Source organism: Cucurbita pepo, chromosome 4, assembly GCF_057944985.1.
Source record: "Cucurbita pepo subsp. pepo isolate OVF chromosome 4, ASM5794498v1, whole genome shotgun sequence".
Classification (NCBI taxonomy): Eukaryota; Viridiplantae; Streptophyta; class Magnoliopsida; order Cucurbitales; family Cucurbitaceae; genus Cucurbita; species Cucurbita pepo.
In genome coordinates, this window is record NC_141801.1 from 10,993,384 (window position 1) to 11,012,041 (window position 18,658).

Consider the following 18,658-nt stretch of genomic DNA (forward strand, 5'->3'; position numbering starts at 1 on the left):
TTAGATTAGACGAGAGTCATCGCCACGTTGTTTTATTGCATCGTCACGTTCCATGTTACTATTTTACCAATATTTCTTCTAACTTTTATTAAAAAAGAAAACACTACTCTAATAGTAATTTTGTCTACGTAAAATTCATGACAATATTATAACTTTCGAAAGAATAAATGTATCTTTTAAACAAATGACATTATATTTTTTAAATATAATATTATTTTATTATTTTCGTGGTAAAATACATTAACTAGATTTAAATTTAATTTTTCTATAGTTTAAATTAGAATATAAAAAAATGTGATTTGTGAATTGAATAACATGAAAATTAAAATAAAAAATTTAAAGTGTTAATTTTTTAAAATTAAAATCACCAAAAATATATTTTAAGTTTTTATTTTTATTTAAAAAAAAAAAAAAAAAAAAAAAGGGTTTGATTTCATTTGTCGAATGGTTGATATTATCAGATTTGGGGCTCTGCATTGCCACTCTCTCTTTTCTCTCGCGCGCTTTGGTTGCTCTGTCGAGAGAGGATATGGTCTCTACCTCACTCTTACTTCTCTCGCCCACCTCATTTCCTTCCATTTCCAAAACTGATTCGCCATCTTCTTCCATCTCCACCAATTTTGGGTCCTTCTCCCAATCTTCCAAGCGAAGCTTTAGATTCCCAAAACGTTTTAGGTTATTTCGGTGCCAAATTCTTGGTTCTTCTTCACCTTCCAATCAATTACGCGACGATGGCACGGCCGAGCTGTTTTTGCAGAATAATTCAATTGCGGATTTCATGAGGTTCAAACGGGATGGAAGCAGTACTGAGCTTCAGACTGCTGTTGTTACTTACAGAAAGAAGTTTCCATGGTCTATTCTGCAGCCATTTCTTCAGGTTTAGGCTCGAATTCTAATTGTTTCGTTTAGGTATTTGTATTTCTTACATGGGGTTTCTTTTAATTTGTGGCTTCTACTCTTTTTCAGGTTGATTTGGTGTCAACAATTCATATTGCAGACAAAGAGTATGTGTGTACTCGCTGTATTCTCTCGTTTTGTCAATTTGATCATCTTTTGTATTCTTCTTCTTTGTCTACCTGTAAATTGTTCTGTAACTTTGTGAGTAGGAGATATGATTATGCAATTTGATTTTACTTTGAAGAGTAGTGCCTTACTCATTAGTCATTAGTGTTGCCATGAACGCGAGTTATTTTGATACCGAGAGGAAATTGTGACCTAGCATATGTTTAGGTCGCAACAATGGATCAAAAACAAACTAAGAAACTTTTACGTTAGGAAAAAAGGAAAAGAACTGCAATTTAGTAGAAAATGTTATATATGTGCAATGAAAAATAAAGGGATAAGATAAATTAGCATGGGAAAATAGCAGTTACTTTCTCCTTTTGAATCAATGAGAAGATTTTCTAGCATTTTAATGGTGATTTTGTCCTAATTTTTGTTCTTTTCTAGAAGGTACTTTCCCCTATCAAAGCAATACTTTTATTTCGTGATAAAGGTTTCGAGAATCACTACCTTTTAAAGTATTGCTAACTCTAATTTTGCTTATTAGTTGCCTCACTTCAACCAGGCTTTTTGATTGACTAAATATGTTGCCATCCATTTTGCATAGCTATTTTGAGGCCCTCCAGAAAGAACTCGAGTCTTACGATTGTATACTGTATGAGATGGTGGCTAGTAGGGAGAGCTTAGAAAACAGAAGAAATCCAACTGCCATGAAAAAGCTACAAAGTTCACGATCACGAGGATTTAATCTTCTGGGCTGTATTCAACGGCAGATGGCTCGTGTTCTTACACTTGACTTTCAATTAGATTGTCTTGATTACCAGGCTTCGAATTGGTACCATGCAGATCTAGACTATGAAACCTTCACCATACTTCAGGTTATTCCCTCTCTACCTTCTTACACCATAGATGGAGCAAAACATGTCTAGACATAACCATCCTCAAGGCTGCAATGTATGCTACAATGTGCAGAGATTGTTGAATCATAGCATCTGATAAGAATTGAATTTATTGTTGGCCACTTAATGAACCCATTAGTTTCTTTTCTGTTGAAATTGTTTCTTTAAACTTATGCCTTCTAGAGTGATCTATGACCATTCAACTTTAGAGCGTGTTCCTTTTTCAACTCTAAGGTGGCCTAATTCCTCATCTTTTAGAAATTAACATCATTCGCAGTTGTTTTTGACACCTAAAGCTTGGTCTTATATAATGATATTTTGACACTGAATTTGATGTTGTCATGTTGCAGACTGAAAAAGGTGAAAGCTTCTTTACATTTGCTAGAGACATGACTATACGATCCACCAAAGCTTTGGTTCAGCCTACTGCAGGATCCAAAGATCTTGAACCTTGGAAATCAAAGCTTCTTCGGGCGTCTCGTGTGCTTCCTATGCCACTTGTTGGAATGCTTATCATTGGAAGCGTTTGTGCAGATGGAGGAAGTCGAGCATCAGAATTTCCTGAATTTGAAGCATTGTCAAGTCTCGACTTGGGTGCTGCAATGAAGGTTTTTCTAGCTAAGCGTCTAACATCTGAGTAAGTATGTTTGGAGTTCTATACAACGTCTGTTCCCTTATTAGTTTGGTATCAGTAATTATTCATTCCAAAACTTCATTTCTATTTCTGAATGTGGAATCTGGAGGTTATTTTGAATCTAAATTAGTTATTGCTTGTTTGGGCGAGTCTTAGTTCGGCTGTTTTTGGATCTGATATAATCCATTGTTTGTGAAGGTTTACACAAGTAACTGCCGAGGTGGAGGAGAGTTCTGTTATAATCGGCGAGAGGAACAAAGCAGCAACAGAAGCACTTAGAGATGCCATGGACAAGGGCCACAACAAAATTGCCATACTATACGGTGGCGGTCACATGCCCGACTTGGGGAGGCGATTGCGAGAGGATTTCGACCTCATTCCTAGTCGTGTAAAGTGGATAACAGCATGGTCTATTGCAAAGCGAAAAGTATCCAGCAGTTCTCTCCCATTTCTCAAGTCTCTGGCTGATGTCTCGGGTTGGCCATTGAACCGTTACCAGACATTGGCACTGCTAATCTTCTCCTCAGTCCTAGCAGTGGATCTCTGGTTTTGGGAACTCTTCTTCGGCACAGCAGCAAATTGGATCTCTGAAGTCGCTTTAGACGTCTATCAGTATATTGATAATGTACAGCTGATGTGAAAACGGTAATGGATTTTCATCAAATTAGAAGTTGTATCCTTGCCGTTGTACATATAATTCAACTGTGGCCGTTGTTTCACGTGGCACTCAGAAAGTAGAACAGTGAAGAACGTTGAAATGGTTTCCTTGCATGTTCTATATAATACATAATCCATATTGGATTTTACTGCTGAAAATGCAATGGAAGGGATTGACTAGTACACCTTGATTTGCTCCATTTTATTGGGCTACACTAACTTGTTCTTTCTTTTCACCTAAATTTTTCATCTCTGTTTCAGTGAACAGATTGATGTGGATGAGATCTCAGAAGAGATTACATTTGGAGGGATGTTCTTGGTGGTATCAGGAATAAGGGTACGCTTTTCTTTTACTTCTTTCTCTCCTAGGATAAGGACACAATTAGAAGTGAAAATGAAGCCCACCTGCATAATAGTAGGTGAGAAGCCAAGTCCATGATATACTCACGGGTGGCTGGCAGTGTTAAAATAATAAAAAAACAAAACAAAAAATGATTAGTCATTAAGTATTACTAGTCAACCCTCTGCTTTTCCATAAACTTCATGTGATAATATAACCTCTTCTACTTCTACTTGTCTCGGTTTCCATCCCAATTTCCCATTTTACCCACTCCCTATCCCCCAGTCAACCGTTGTTTCAGGGGCAACCTCGTAATTCACTACACAAATCTTGTTCCATTCCCTTGTTTTCTACTTGCACACTTCATATTCCCGTGCCCGCCCCTCTCTAATCATTTGAATATACCAAATGAGACATAAAAGAAAGAGACATGTCTATCTATATATATATTTTGAGAAAGTAGCGAGGGAGATGGGGGAAATTCAAATCCAAAATGGAATTTGAAATATTGGGCGCATGATTGATCAACTCAATAGTCAATACTACCAATGATCCAAAACTTGAAACAAAAATAGGCTAAACTATGCAGTGGTTCGTGTGTTTTATCTCCTTGGAACCTTCTTTCATTTTTAGATACTTCTCTCTCTAAACCCTTTCCTTTACCATTCCCAATGTGCATTGGACCTTCCAATTGCCTTACGACCTCTTCCATCATTTTCAGCTTCTCCATTATTATGCCATAAACCTTTCTTCATTACAATCTTTCTCACACTCTCTTACTGTACTTGCTGAGCTTAAAACTTGAGATGTTTTGTGGATTTTCTCCGTTATTATGCCATAAACTTGCATCAACAGTCTCCCATCATTACATTCAAAATTCATCCCAAATGACCTGAATTTTGTATTGTATGTGTTTGGTATGCAAGCTTATGATCTATAAATGTTGAGTTATTTTGTATGCATTTTCTTGGAACCTTTAGAAAATGATTAAAACATGCATGGTTTTCGATGTCTTGTTTTTGGGGTCAACCAAAATTAAGCGAAAAGTCTCTAGTCTTGATTTCAACAAAACAAGGAGACAATGATACGGGACAAAAGTTGTAAGAAATGAGAAAATGAGTTCAAAAACTGTGTGTTTTTACACTTTCCATTCTGAAAACTTGAAACAAATCTGAGGTTTCCATGTTTGTTGTGTTGGTGTTCCTTGTCTCAATCTTCCTGTTTTTATCCTTCTAAAAGTTTTCTTTTTTGGGTACCTCAAAATGGCACTATTTTTAATTTGAAAATTATTTTAATCCTTCTCATTACCCTTTGCACTACATTTAACATAAACTTTAGAGCACACATTTTTAGCTTTAGACTAAGATTCAATTCAACTTTGAAAAGACAGACATAGTTTCATATTTTTATATTAAATCCTTTTGTATCTCGAAATTTTGAGAAAGTTTTAAAATTGAGTCACAGGTGGAGTTGGGCTTAAATAATAAGCATGCCCACTTTTGGTTTCTCATGCATTTCTCACTTCTTCTTCACACTCTGCAATTTTCCTCTTTCTTCTTCTTCTCTCTCCAATGGAGACCCGCTTCAAGCTCCGTCTCTCTCGCATGTTCCAATCCTCTTTCGTCTCTTGCCGTTCCCGTTATCTCTCCGATATCATCCACAAACCCGTCTTCGTTCCGTCGGAACCTGCCCAAACCGTTGCTTCCTCTCGCCATTTGCTTCTCCCTCAACGCAAAATTTCCCGCCGGTTCTCTTTTGCTCCTTTCCAATCTGCAGTTCCTGGCGGCCGGACCTTCCCTCTGGCGTCTCCGATTTCGCCCTTCCCGGAGAATGTGACCCATGAGAAAATTTCGACGACGAATAAGAAGAAAAAGAAGAAGCAGAGGAAACAGAGGAAACAGAGGAAGAAGGAGAGTCCGTTTTGCCAGTTCAGTTCGTTGTCTCTGGAGTCCAACTTCGGCAGTACGTGGTGGTACAGTTGCGACGACGAGGACGAAGACGACGAAACGGACACCATTTTTTCTTCGAGATCGCGCTCTTCTGATTCCTCAACCTCCCACCGACGGTATAAGTCTCGGCGGAGAAGAGGAGGTCGTAGCCGAAGCTCTGAAATGGGGGTGTTACCATTGACGGAGAAAGTGAAAGATAGCTTTGCAGTGGTGAAGAAATCGAGCGACCCGTATAACGATTTTAGATGCTCGATGTTGGAAATGATTGTTGAGAAACAGATTTTTTCTGGTAAGGATCTTGAGCAGCTGTTGCAGTGTTTTCTCTCCTTGAACTCCCACCATCACCATAATGTCATTCTTGAGGTTTTCACAGAGATTTGGGAGGCTCTGTTTTCCGACTGGGGATCCTGATATGAACATGAAAACTCTAATCCCTTCGTTCTCCTTTTGTTCTTATAAGAACTTCTATTGCTTATTTAATCAACCCCTTTCTTCCCCTTGTGTATAATTTCCATTTCTTGTTTTCTCCTCACATGAAATTCAAGAATGAAGAAAGAACATCAGCATATTGAAAACAGTGTCCAATCTTGTTTTGTTCTTCACAACAACCATTCATTATGTTTCATGCAATGCTAATAATAATAAACCATTTCAATAGAGATCCGTGGGGGAGCTTTGGTTTCAGAATACTAAAGAACAACGCTAAAGACAAACCTAATTTCACATCAAACTATTTTATAATAATAGTGATAATCCGTGTGTTTGACTTGAAATTAGATGTGAGTTCTGAAGCCTACATAGTTTAGGCTAATGGATAAGAACAGATTCAGAACATTGTTGATTTGATTTGTTTAATATATAAGTAGATAAAAGTTTGATTTGATGTCTACTGTCTCCTGTTTATTTGATAAAGCTATTTGATTTTGAATTATTTGTCAATTAAATCCTAATTCTATTTAGAAACTTTTAAGTTAAATGTTTTGTTAATTTACGTCTAAGGATTGTAAAGAGGCCTGACTTGACTAAACTCCCTCACGACCCACAAACAGCAGGTTATTAAGTAACCCAGGTGGACAAATTTCAATATGGTTGTTACAAACATTACGAGTACCTTTATGTTAGCATGCTCGTCACTAACTCATGTGGTCTCTAGTGTTAAATGTTTTCTATGTATGTACAAGTTATTATGTATAAGTCATGTATAGGGTTACGTCTTATGTCCAAGTGTGGAGATGCTAAGTTATGAATCTTTACACGAGGCATTGTGTTGGGATGGACTTAGTCTCACTAGGAGGCTATTAACTAACCTTTAATGTCACCTTGTCTCTCATGATTGGCACACATAGGTATTATAGTTAGTTTAGACTTAGGTCATTCCTCTTTATGTATTGTTTTCGTGAGGTATTATATTTGTATAAACCTGGCTCCACTAGGGAGTTGTCAACTAACTCATAATGACGCATGGATTATCAAGATTGATGCACACATACGCCATAGTTGGTTTAATAAAGAATTGATTAATTGCACCTTTAAATATATTACGTTAAGACAAGGCTGATCTCTTAGGTATTAAGAAAATTGTGAACCATTGGGCTCGGTCCTTGGGTGTGAGTATTGATGTACTGATGTTGAGAATCTTACATATAATGAGTCATTTGCCACGAAATTCTAAGTTAGTATATAGTTTTGATCAGTATATTATGTTTTAAATACTCCAACGTCTGGTGTGATGGGCTTTTACAGCACAGGTCCAGGGCTGGCTGAGGTGCCCTTTTTGGTTCATACAAAACAAAGCTAAGCAAACCCATTATTGATGAATCATCATCAATATCTATGTGTCAACCGATCATTAATCACTCTTCTGCTTACATTCTACTTATTTCCTTCTATTTTGGAACAAAACATTCTTTAAAAAGGGTAGAAAAAGAGATTTGTTGCATCATCGTTGGTACTCTTACCGTATCTTAACTCAACCTTATAATTGAAAATTAAATCAAAGCTGGATTAATTAATTAATAAAAATAAAGAACAACCTTTTAAGAGTAATGAGTAGGGAAAATGTTGAATTTTGATGGCGTGATTAGCGGAATTGCTTTGTTGTCCCAAATGCCAAATGAATACACAAACAAAGCCATTGAAAAGTAATAACTTAGCTTTCCTACTTTATTAGGAATAATTATTCAAATTCTAAATTTCAACTCATAATCTCCCATTTTGGATGCATCATATCAAATTATCATAACAAACCACATTACAACTTAACCTTATAATTACACACACTTACTAATTATATGGATAATGTTTCAATGTCCATTCATTTTTTTATTACAAGAAATACCCTTAAATTTATCCATTTTTATTCTAAATTTAAATTTCCATCGTTTAAAACATGTTTTTTTTTAAAATAAATATTCTTATAATCTTGATTTTATTGAAATTAAGGAGCTTATGGTGATTCTTACATTTATTTTTGTTAAAAATTAAATTAAATAGAGAGTAAAATTTAGGTTTAATTTTGAAATTTAGAGAGAAAAGAAGTGATTTTCAAGGGACAACTACCCACTCCTATGTTCCTCCTAAAAAGGCTAAATGCACCAACCAGGGACAGCTTTAGAGAAACACAAACATTCCCTTTGGATCAAATCTTCCCTTTATCAATTTCTCGAAATTAGAGAACAAAACACCAAACAACACAACACAATCAATATCTAACGTTCCACCAAAACAAAACAAAAAAAAAAAAAAAATAATAATAAAACAAAAAAAAATAAAACAAAATTTGTGTAAAAATATGATATTATTAGATATAATTTAAGTGTTAGATATTGAAAATTATTGGGCGATGGACTCCCGCGTTAACTAACTAAAGAAAAATCATAGGTATGAATTTATAAGTAAATAATACATTTTTATTGATACAAGATCTTTCGAAAAAACAAAAAATAAGGTCGTGAAAGTTTATACTTCAAGTGAATTAGAGTATTAATTAGAGTATTAATGAAATTAAAATAGAGAAGAAAACAGTGATCCATGGCGGTGGGCTCCTCTGGCTTTCTTTACTGTATGAAGAAATCTTCAACGAGGGATCATAATGACCAACTCCAAACCCCCTCTTATATTTATTGTCTTCTCCTCCTCCTTCTTCTTCTTCCTCTGTCCACATAGCACAATTCAACTCGATCGCTCACTCACCAAAACAAAACCCCCCTCAATGTTCCTACTACCCTCCATTTCCACCACCAAAAAATTCTTCAAAAAAACCTTATGTAACTTCAAATCTTTCTTCTCCAACACCTACCATCGCCTACCCAAGGCGCCGCCGCCGCCGCCCTTCACCGCCGGCCCCGAAATGGCTAAAGACGAGGTCCAAAATGGAAGCTTTACGAAGAGTAATGGCAACAATGCAGTTCATTTCTCGAAGACGATCGACAACACCCAGATGGACAGAGTTGAAAAAAATGAACAGAGCATCAAAATTGGAGCGACCCATCAAAGGAAATCCCAAGAAAACAGGGAATCGAGGTCAAAGAGGAGTACTAGGTTGTACGAGTACGATGAAAGGAGAGTGTGTTTGGTTGCCAAGAAAATCAAAGAGTTGGAAAAATTAGACGCGAGAAATGTGCATCATAGTTTGGATATTGAAGAGATCCTTCATTACTACTCTCGCCTCACTTGTCCAACATACCTCGAAATTGTGGACACATTCTTCATGGACATGTTCGCTGAATTCTGTTCTAACTCCTCGTCTTCTCAACAGAACAAAATTTGAATTTTGGTCCTCGGATTTCTGGTAGACCATATTTTAATGGGTATCATTTGGAATTTTGATTCAGTGTTTATTATAATTCATCTGAGTTCATAAATTTAATGATAGAGTTGTGTGTGTAACGTAGTTTGATTTGAATGTGTATGAAGGAATAATCGTTTTTGAGTTTGACTGTCGTTTTTGCTTCAAATGAGTAGAAAAGACGATTACTTTTTTGGGGTTTTGTGGAAATCAAGGTGGCTGTCGGCGCCTAATCCGGATGTTGAAATGGATGCTAATTTGCGTTTCTTTTTCTAAGAAACTACCCAAATGAAGGGCATAAAGCCTTGGATTCTAAGTCACTAATGTCTTACACAATAGTTTTCTTTTTTTAAAAAAGTGTTTGGTAATCAAGTATTTGGATTTTGATTATCCGAATCATAATGAACAATCCCTCTTCTTTTTTTTTTTTTTTTTTTTTTTTTTTTTTTTTTTTATGGAAATAATAATCAAAATTTGACCAAAAAAGGATGGTGGAATCCGATGAGAGTAAAAAGGAGATCCAAAAGGGTGTTTGTGTTTGTAGGAAGAAAAGCATTTAAAAAGGGATTCGTTGGGGGAATTTAGGAAGAGCTGGATGGACCAAATCTATGATGAATCATTTCAAGAGCATCAAGGATTACTATTGGGCTTGGGCTTTTGGTGTAATTTGCGATCTATTCACAGCTCCAATGTTCTTGGCCCAGCCCTTTATTTGGTAATCAAGTTAGTGCGAGTTTGAAGAGTGAGTGTCATCAGCCTGTGGTGTATATGAAGGATTTGTGGTCTTCTTATTTCTCACACGCCTGCATGCATGTCTTGCCCTTTTCACCCTCTTCATATAAAGCTATGCCTATTAACACCCACATATATCAATACTACATAAACCCACCTCCATCCTTCCCTTTCTTTCTTTCTTTGAAATCCAAACTTTTAGTGTTAAAAAAAGTGAATTATGATTGAAAAAGTATTTAGTCTGGATGTCTTTTAATAACTATTGGATACTATTTAACCTGGTATGTCCACCTCTTCTTTATTACAACGTTTCAGTGACACTTGATCCACAATGAAAGCACAATCACTCGTTAATCTGACTGTCTTTTAATAACTATTGGATATTATTCAACCTGGTATGTCCACCTCTTCTTTATTACAACATTTCAGTGACACTTGATTCACAATGAAAGCAGGATCACACGTTATTGGGATTGAGGTACAAGTTACCAACCAAATGAGGTAGGGTGGAAAAAGTTTGATAGTGAAATGACTATACTCACGTACATGTCCATTTATTTTTTTAAATTTGGAGCAAAACAAAGAGTTCAATGGATTATCGAAAAATTAGATAATTAAATAACAATGGAAGAAATTGAGAATTAAAAGAAGAGTTTAAATGGGAGTGTAATCGTCTAAGACCCCAACTAGTAGATATTGTCCTCTTTCGACATTTTTTTTTTTTTTTTTTTGGGCTTCCCCTCAAAACTTTTAAAACGATCTGCTAAGGAGAGGTTTCCACACTCTTATATATGATGCTTCGTTCTCCTTAGGATCTCACAATCACCCCCTTCGGGGCCCAGCATCATCGCTGACACTTATTCCTTTCTCCAATCGATGTGAGATCTCACAATCCTTTCTAATACTCTTAGTCACTGTTAGCAAATATTGTCGTTTTTGGAGTTTCCCTTTCAAGCTTCCCCTCAAAGATTTTAAAACGTGTCTTAAAACTTTGAGAGGAAGTACGTAACAATATGGTTATTGGTAGGCCAGCTTAAAGGGAAAGGAAGGTAGTGAGAATAGCAATGAAATGCTATACAAATCAAGATAGTACTAAGTGAAGTAAGGCAAACAAAGCACTCGTATTGCTCCATTAGTTTTGTTTGTAACGTCAAGATTAAAAGGTCAAAGATGTAAACCCCACTTCACATGTGTTCGGATGTGTGCGTAGGAATACAAATTATGGTGCCAATCCGTACAATATGATATTATTGGGTTTGGGGGAATAGAATTGAATGGTGTGTGGGCGTGAAAGTAATGACACCATAGTGGTTAAACATAGCGTCCCTTAACTTATGGCGAATGGCCTACTGGTGAAAGATATAGAATACCAATAACAAGGCTCACAAAACTTAAATAAAATATAGAAAGAGAGGAAAAGGGCCAGTTGGGAATTAAAAGGTGTAGAGGAGAGGCAGGAACAACGATGAAATATGGTCATGTCATGTAATCTTCTCACGTGAAATATGGTCCCTTTCTCCCAACTGCCTTGCTTGCTTCCATCTTTTTAACTTAGAAATGTGGTAATATGGGATGTTTTATGGACCAAATACAATTATTAGTAGGCCGCCACCCATTTCTGCAAACCCTTTCATCCCTTCATGTTCATTCTCTCTCTCTCTCTCTCTCTGAGAGAGTATAGAGAGAGTATGTATTATTATGAAGCCAATAAAGATTCTATTTGTGTTCTCATCATCTCCATTCGGTCGGAATAAAGCCCACCAAATCTTCTCAAATCCAATCACACATTCCTACCTACGTGTCGCTTTCATCCCAGTAGCATGGGACCCACCCCTAACATATAACTGTTCCGTCTTACAATTTTAAAACTCGTCAACTAAGGAGCTAAGGAGAGGAGAGGTTTTCAAACCTTTATAAGAAATGTTTTGTTCTTCTCTGCAACCGACGTGGAATCTCACAATCCACTCCTTTGGAGACCAGCGTCCTCGCTTGCACACCGCCTGGTGCCTAGCTCGGATACCATTTGGAACAGCCAAAGTCCACCGCTAACAAATATTGTCCATTTTAGCCGGTTACGTATGGTCATCAGCCTCACACTTTTAAAACGCGTATGCTAAAGAGAGGTTGAGAAATGTTTTGTTCCCCTCCCAAGAACCGACGTGTCAGCATCTCCACACCCAACTCTCTACTCTCATCTCCCTTCATTTCAAGGTATTGATTTTCAACCATTGAACTGATCAAAATTAGTCGAGTTTGAATCTCATTCCCTGGTTGATTAAAGTGGATGAAGTTTGTGGGGATGGTGGGAGAGTGTGTAAACGCTCGTGAAAATGAACAGTGGTACGAGCTAATGATAAGGACGGGGAAATGGGAAGTGATAAGGGTGAAGAAAGGGGTACAACATTTAACATTTTCAAACCTAATCTTGAAGGGACGTTTTTGTAGCTTCATTTCTCCCTTCTTCCCTCTTTCTTTGTGATACCCTTTTTATTATATGGTTGCTTTCATCTGGTCCCTCAATATATACCTTACTTCATATTCATAAACCTCTCTATCATTCCATTCAATCGCCAATTATGAGTTTGAGTATTATGCTCATTTATGGGGTTGTTCTACAGTCGCTTCCAATTTCTTCAAAATTCTAAACGTCTCCCAAACCTTCATTAATGTCATGTGTATGGTCCCATAGAATGAAATATATGATGATTTTTGAGCGATACATTCAGATATTTTTTTAAACCGAGGTTCAAAGAATTCATGCAAATAGCCAAACCCACTAATAGCAGATATTGTCTTTTTTAGATTTTTGGTGGTACAACGGCACAATTTGTGGCAAAAGCAAGAACGAAAGTGCAGAACTTTAGTGTTTGTAAGCTCAAAAGGGATTCCTTTTAACGGTGGGTTTGCATTTGTGATTGATCAGCTTTCCAGAAAAGCTCAATATCTTCTGATATTCTTGTGGCATCCATTGAAACCCCAAGCAGCCCTCTCTCTTTGTGAACCCAACCGCATATAATCCACATTCTCCTTTCCATCCATTTGAAATTTCCTTCCTTGGCATCCCATCTTTCTCACTAAACATATTGCTTTCCTGCAAATATGGCATACCCTTTTTTTAGTTTCTAATTATGCATCTTCTTAATCTTTCTCCCGAATCCCGAGATTTAACACTCAAATCTTTGAATTTCAAGAGTATATTTGTTGAGGATGGTTGGAAGAGAGTTTCACGTTGGATTAATTTAGAGAATGATCATGAGTTCATAAGTAAATAATACATCTACGACATTGCCATGAGACCTTTCGGAGAAGTCTAAAGTAAAGCTACGAGAGTTTATACTCAAAGTGGACAATAGCGTAGAGAATCATAAATAAATAAAGTACTGAACTTTAAAGAGGATATGCACCTTTAGCCAAGAGGGCACGTTACTTTTGTAACCAGTGGCCAAAATGACGGCATCAAAGTTTTCGACACTGCCGTCGACGAACTCGGCGGCACGGCGGCTAAGTCTGGTCACTCCTGGACAGACCTAAACACCAAATAAAAACCACATCAATACATTTAAAAGAAATCATTGAGAACTAATGAACAAACCAAACCAAAACAAACCTTAATTTTGCCGGTTTTGATTTTTGCAAAGGTCCCAACATCTAAAACAGGCGTCTTCCCAGACAGATTCTTGAGCTGCAGAGGGCCAAGTTTTGGGCGGCTCAGCCCCAACCTGGCAGTATCTCCGAGTATAAAACGTGAAAGAATAAGAAGAATTTGATCCACTAAACGCAAGGGAAGCCATCTGAGCAAGCTCATGGACAATCCAAAAGTTGATCTTCCCAGCATCTCATGGGGTAGAATGTGCACCTGCAAGAACAACAACAATAACAAAATGTCAAAAAGTTTTCCCAATGACCGTAATGAAAAGCAATACACGAACCCATTTGATGTTATAAATGACCCACGATCCAAATATGTTGAAACAAATAATTGAAGCAACTTTTTCCTAGTTCAGTCATTTGTTTCAACATATTTCGACCATTATGGAGAGTCGTGATTCCTAACACTTTGTACTTGGACGTTTGCTTACTGAATTGCGAGCCACGAGATGAGGGAAAGCGTTGAAGTCACAGAGATCGAGACAAACTTCCATACCGGAATTCCCACATCCAATGACCAAAACTTTCTTCCCGCCAAACGCTCCACCTGTTTTGTAAGAGCTAGTATGAATAACGGGGCCCTCAAATTCCCCCAACCCTTCAATTTGAGGAACAATTTGTTCAGCATTTTCACCGGTAGCCACAATCAACCATTTGCAAAAATACTCAACAACCGTCTCTTTAACCAATTTCCCTCCACCAACAGCCTTGACCCTCCAAAACCGACACCGCTCGTCCCACTCCGCGCTTGTCACGGTGGTGTTGAACACAGGGTTCAACTCAAAGTAATTGGCATAGCCTCTCAAATAGGCCAAGAATTGTTGGTTTGTTGGGTAAGTTGGGAAATGAGAGGGGAAAGGCATGAGTGGTAGCTCACAAAATTGCTTTGGGAGATGCAAGCGCAGACGGTCGTAGGTTTTGAACTGCCACAAGGAAGCTATGCATTGGGCTCTTTCCAGGATCAAAGATTGAATGCCTTTTTGCTTAAGACATGCAGCGGTGGCTAGCCCTGATGGTCCTGCGCCTACTATGAGAGGGCCTTCAACCCAAATTTGTGGAACAGGGTCGCCATGTTTTTGGGTCAGAGGATCGTGCACTCTTTTGCCTTCCAATTCTTTCCAATACTCGTCCATTCAAAGGAACGTAAAAGGGGGCGGGAAAGATAACTGATTTACATACAACTTGGGAACAACAAACAAACGGTTAGGATCAGTTATGCATTGGCTTGGAAATGAAGTTCTGATATATAGGTCTTCCCGTGGCAAACTTGTAATTTAACTTGTAATTTTCAAGATTCTGCGTTTTAAAACGGTGAGACTAACGACTATTCTTACAAATATCTTTTTAGGTCAAACAAATGTAGAGAGTTTAATTCATGAACCAACTGTTCCATTTATAGAAGTTTTTCCACGAGCATGCGATGTGAGTTTGGGCTATAATGGCTTTTGAGCCCAACTATTGGGCTTGGGCTTTGTTATCTTTGGGCCTAGCCATTTGAATTTTGAGTTTTATTTTGACTTTGTTCTTAACCAATTTGATTAAGTTTGATTATTTGGTAAAATGGTCTTATAATTTTAATTTTAGTATACACTGTCAATGCACAAAGTTATTTTTTTAAAAAATTACCTGTTAATTGTGAATATATTGATTATTGAATTACGCTTAGTCTGTCTATCTCGTTGATTGATTTGATTGACAAATCTAATTTGTTTTATTAGTTAGTTGATTGATACTGATATTGATACCACTCATTCGTGACAATAGTAACACTTGAAGTATAGGATAGATGTGACATAGTGGTGTTGGTTGGAGAGAATTTTAAGGTCAGTGGTCCATTATTTTTCAATAGATATAATCATTATGAATCTAAGGAACAATATAGAAGCATCCCCTAGTAATTTCTTGTCTACCTTAAACTTTTCAAATTCATACGTCCGTGGAATTTGACTTCTTTATCTTTAGAATTTTTTTTATCTTCTTTACTTGGGTGTCACAAATAAACTTTTGGCATATTTGACATTTTTATAATATAAAGTTTTGAGCTTATTTATAATTAAAACGGTAGGATATGCGTGGAAAACCTGAATTTTTTTTTTTTTTTTTTTGTAATATTAGAACACATGTCATTATATCAACCATGTGTTCAAAAAAGTTAGGGCTTAATTAAAGGAGGAAAATAAAAATGGTTTGTACGGTACGTATTGGATTCGATGCACTGCTTAAAAAGAACCACACAAATAATACAATGGGTAATTATTAATTATTTATATATATAAAAATGTATAGAAGTAATTGTGAAAATTGCAAGTTGGGCCATCGGAGTTCGAACCGCATTATTTGGGATGGTTTTTTTTATTTTATTGGGTGATAAGAAAGGACACGTGGTGGGGCCTTATTGGTTAGAATGATGAGACAGAGGAGCACGATATTGCTGCCCATTCAAATCCCAACACGTAGTCTAAGCTTCCACGTGGGCACTCGTGTACCGTGGGACCCAAATTTCTATTCATTTGACCGTTCTCCCAGTCCCACTTGGCACTTCCCATATTTTTTCTTAATTTTCTTTTTTTTTTTTTGTTGCTATAAAAATATGGGCAAATTTTGAGATCAATAAACATTTGAGTGAGTAAAAATAAAATGTGCCATCTCAGGTAGGGTAGTGGTGGCCCACTACATTTAAGGATAGAATGAAGTGGGGCTTAGAAGTGGGTGTGTGGAATTGCATTTAATTTACGCAATATGATAGGGTGAGAAATATTTTTTTGATATTGCAATCATTGAATTTTGACTAATTTACCTAAAACACCTCAATTTCCTTTTCTTTTAAAATAAAATAAAATAATAAAAATGGAATTCAACCTTCTTTTTATCCAAAACTTAATTTCTAACTGCATTATTGTTCTTTTTTTATTAAGAAAAATAAACAAAATTAAAAACATATTTATTTTGACTTATGAAACAACCATGAACAAGAAAACAAGAGAGAAAAAAAAAAAAAAAGCTGAGACATGAGGACATTAACAGAATAGACCCTTATTTGTCTTTTTGTATCGCAGTGACACATTATTATTATTATTATTATTTTTTGTTTGAAATAATTATATATCTCTGGAAGAATTAGTGTAGCAGTACCAGGTTTGGATGCGAAGATGATAAATGATGGGGAAATACAAGAGCCATGATTCTTGATTCTTTCATATATGTATAGTATGGGGAGAATTCAAAGAAGAAATGAAAGTGGAAGGAATTATTAATAAAAGAAAACAAAATAAAGATGATAAAATGCGAGGAAGGAAGGAAATGATGAGAATCAAATGGGAGTAATTAACTAAAACCCACACCCGAACAGAGAAAACGGATAAGGCGGTGCTGGATTACTCTCCTCCACGGTTCCCATCATTTCCGTCGAATTCTTCATCTCTCCGCCGCTTCTGCTTCTATTTATATCCATTCCACCCGCCTCCGCTTCCGCCAAATTCCAACGCTGCACGTGATTACAGAATCCCGCCGGTCCCGACACCTCCGGCGACGAAAAATTCGGCCGCCAGCTGCCCTCTTCCTCGATTTCCTCTGCCTCCAAGGACGTGGTCGTTACCGTTGTGGTGGATGGCGATGAGGAAGAAGACGAAATCATCAATCGGCGTTTCTTATCCCCAATATGAGGGCCGGGTCGATCCTTCTGAAGCATCATCCGAGGCAGAATTTCAGGATCTTCCGCCACTTTATGAAGAAACGCCATCATTTGTTGCGGTCGTTTCTCTGTAGTTTCGAGACGTTTTTTCATGCCTTCAAGCTCCTCTTCCAAAACCTTCTGTTCTTTTCTAAGCCTGGCAATCTCAGTCACCAATTCCTCGTCCCCCATCTCTCTCAGGCTCGAATTCGTACTCTGTTTTCTCCTGACAATGTTTCTGAGTAAATGGAATTGGTCTCGCAGAAACCACTGGTTTGCAAATTCCCATCTATCGGGATCTACCTTCCGAAATCCCTACTCAAAACAAAACCCACAGTCAAAAAACAGCGAAAAAAGAGAATCAAATAAGGAAATCGGAAATGACATACGTATGTATTGAGCTGTCGGACGAAGCTGGAGAAGTTATTATGCTTAAAATAAGCAGGCAAGAGAGTGTGAGAGAAATGGAGAGGGTCGAGGACGAGGAAGCTGTTATTGGCAGAGCCCCAAGTAATGAAAGTATCGGTAAGGGGATCGTTGACCATCTGATAAGTCTTCAGAACAAAAGGGGCGACAATGTCGTTCGCAGACTCGTTGTTGGCGTCCATCCCATAAGCTTTTTAGAGAAGCAGCTGCGGACGGAGGAGAATTTTTGGAAAGATGAGGGAGCACTGTAAATAAATAATGGACGCGCGTACTGTAGCCCAGAGGGGAGGAGGGGGGCAGGTAACGTGGCAGTATGTGATATTTTTGGAAAAGGAGAGAGAGAAACAGAAGTGGGCCCACGTGTTTAAACCCTATTGGCCAACGCCGTTACAATTTACAAAGATATTTTCCCCCCACTTATTTAATTTATCCAACTTATTTATAAATATGTAGGAATTTAATAACAATAAAATAAAATAAAAAAACAAAACTGGAAGGCGCGTGGGAGGGACGTTCTGAAATAAGATGAGAGCCAAACGGTGGGTTAGGCTTAGATTCCAGCAGAGGTACACGTGCGCTGGGAGGGGGAGTGGATTTAGGGAGACGTGGTGGGTTGATATGTGGACACGTGTGAGGGCATTATTTATAAAAGAAGGAAAAAGTAGGGGGCATTTTGTAAAGTGGTGTTTTGAGCTGGGGAGCAGGTTTATGTGTGCTCCAATACTCTTGATTGTGGGTTTCCATTTATGCAGGATCTTATTTTACCCCTTGTCGCCTTCCTTTCCTTTTTTATATATATATGTAATTATGTATTGCCGACAACGTGACTAATTTTCATGTACGATAACTGAATTTACATCTACATATAAACATTATTATTTCCACAAATAACTATTGAGAACTATAAGACAAAA

The 18,658-nt window shown here is 37.2% G+C and overlaps 4 protein-coding genes and 1 pseudogene across 6 annotated transcripts; 3 read left to right on the top strand and 2 right to left on the bottom strand.

Moving 5' to 3' along the window:
• Window positions 1-444: 444 nt before the first annotated feature.
• LOC111793404 (thermosome subunit gamma) lies at window positions 445-3,731 on the top strand. 2 transcript variants are annotated; one of them, XM_023675258.2, is made up of 6 exons: window positions 445-877; window positions 967-1,004; window positions 1,610-1,880; window positions 2,252-2,538; window positions 2,734-3,180; window positions 3,454-3,731. In XM_023675258.2, the coding sequence occupies exons 1-5, from the start codon at window positions 530-532 to the stop codon at window positions 3,173-3,175; spliced, it is 1,386 nt and encodes a 461-aa protein (XP_023531026.2). In that variant the 5' UTR covers window positions 445-529; the 3' UTR covers window positions 3,176-3,180; window positions 3,454-3,731. The 2 variants fall into 2 exon arrangements, with proteins under 2 accessions (XP_023531026.2, XP_023531025.2); XM_023675257.2 differs by lacking the exon at window positions 3,454-3,731 and having other exon boundaries at window positions 2,734-3,375.
• Window positions 3,732-3,883: 152 nt separating this feature from the next.
• On the top strand, window positions 3,884-6,058 carry LOC111793405 (transcription repressor OFP8-like). Its single transcript, XM_023675259.2, has one exon. It carries the CDS (start codon window positions 5,104-5,106, stop codon window positions 5,890-5,892), a length of 789 nt encoding a protein of 262 aa, XP_023531027.2. The 5' UTR covers window positions 3,884-5,103; the 3' UTR covers window positions 5,893-6,058.
• A 2,634-nt stretch (window positions 6,059-8,692) lies between these two features.
• On the top strand, window positions 8,693-9,418 carry LOC147793007 (uncharacterized). The gene has a single exon (XM_087122894.1). The coding sequence runs from the start codon at window positions 8,693-8,695 to the stop codon at window positions 9,248-9,250; it is 558 nt and encodes a 185-aa protein (XP_086979020.1). The 3' UTR covers window positions 9,251-9,418.
• Window positions 9,419-12,815: 3,397 nt separating this feature from the next.
• Window positions 12,816-14,786, bottom strand: LOC111793225 (indole-3-pyruvate monooxygenase YUCCA6-like; annotated as a pseudogene). Its single transcript, XR_015420542.1, has 4 exons — window positions 14,080-14,786; window positions 13,608-13,856; window positions 13,405-13,527; window positions 12,816-13,091 (listed from the first exon to the last, which is right to left on the bottom strand). The product of XR_015420542.1 is annotated as an indole-3-pyruvate monooxygenase YUCCA6-like (transcript).
• A 2,019-nt stretch (window positions 14,787-16,805) lies between these two features.
• Window positions 16,806-18,091, bottom strand: LOC111793227 (heat stress transcription factor C-1). Its single transcript, XM_023675010.2, has 2 exons — window positions 17,708-18,091; window positions 16,806-17,633 (listed from the first exon to the last, which is right to left on the bottom strand). The coding sequence occupies exons 1-2, from the start codon at window positions 17,924-17,926 to the stop codon at window positions 16,977-16,979; spliced, it is 876 nt and encodes a 291-aa protein (XP_023530778.2). The 5' UTR covers window positions 17,927-18,091; the 3' UTR covers window positions 16,806-16,976.
• Between the last annotated feature and the right edge of the window lie 567 nt (window positions 18,092-18,658).

Coding starts and splice junctions, on each gene's coding strand:
- LOC111793404 (XM_023675258.2), top strand. CDS start 530: ATGGTCTCTACCTCACTCTTACTTCTCTCGCCCACCTCATTTCCTTCC. Junction 1,005..1,609: donor ATTCATATTGCAGACAAAGA/GTATGTGTGTAC, acceptor CATTTTGCATAG/CTATTTTGAGGCCCTCCAGA. Junction 2,539..2,733: donor GCTAAGCGTCTAACATCTGA/GTAAGTATGTTT, acceptor TTGTTTGTGAAG/GTTTACACAAGTAACTGCCG.
- LOC111793405 (XM_023675259.2), top strand. CDS start 5,104: ATGGAGACCCGCTTCAAGCTCCGTCTCTCTCGCATGTTCCAATCCTCT.
- LOC147793007 (XM_087122894.1), top strand. CDS start 8,693: ATGTTCCTACTACCCTCCATTTCCACCACCAAAAAATTCTTCAAAAAA.
- LOC111793227 (XM_023675010.2), bottom strand. CDS start 17,926: ATGGACGCCAACAACGAGTCTGCGAACGACATTGTCGCCCCTTTTGTT. Junction 17,634..17,707: donor TCCGACAGCTCAATACATAC/GTATGTCATTTC, acceptor TGTTTTGAGTAG/GGATTTCGGAAGGTAGATCC.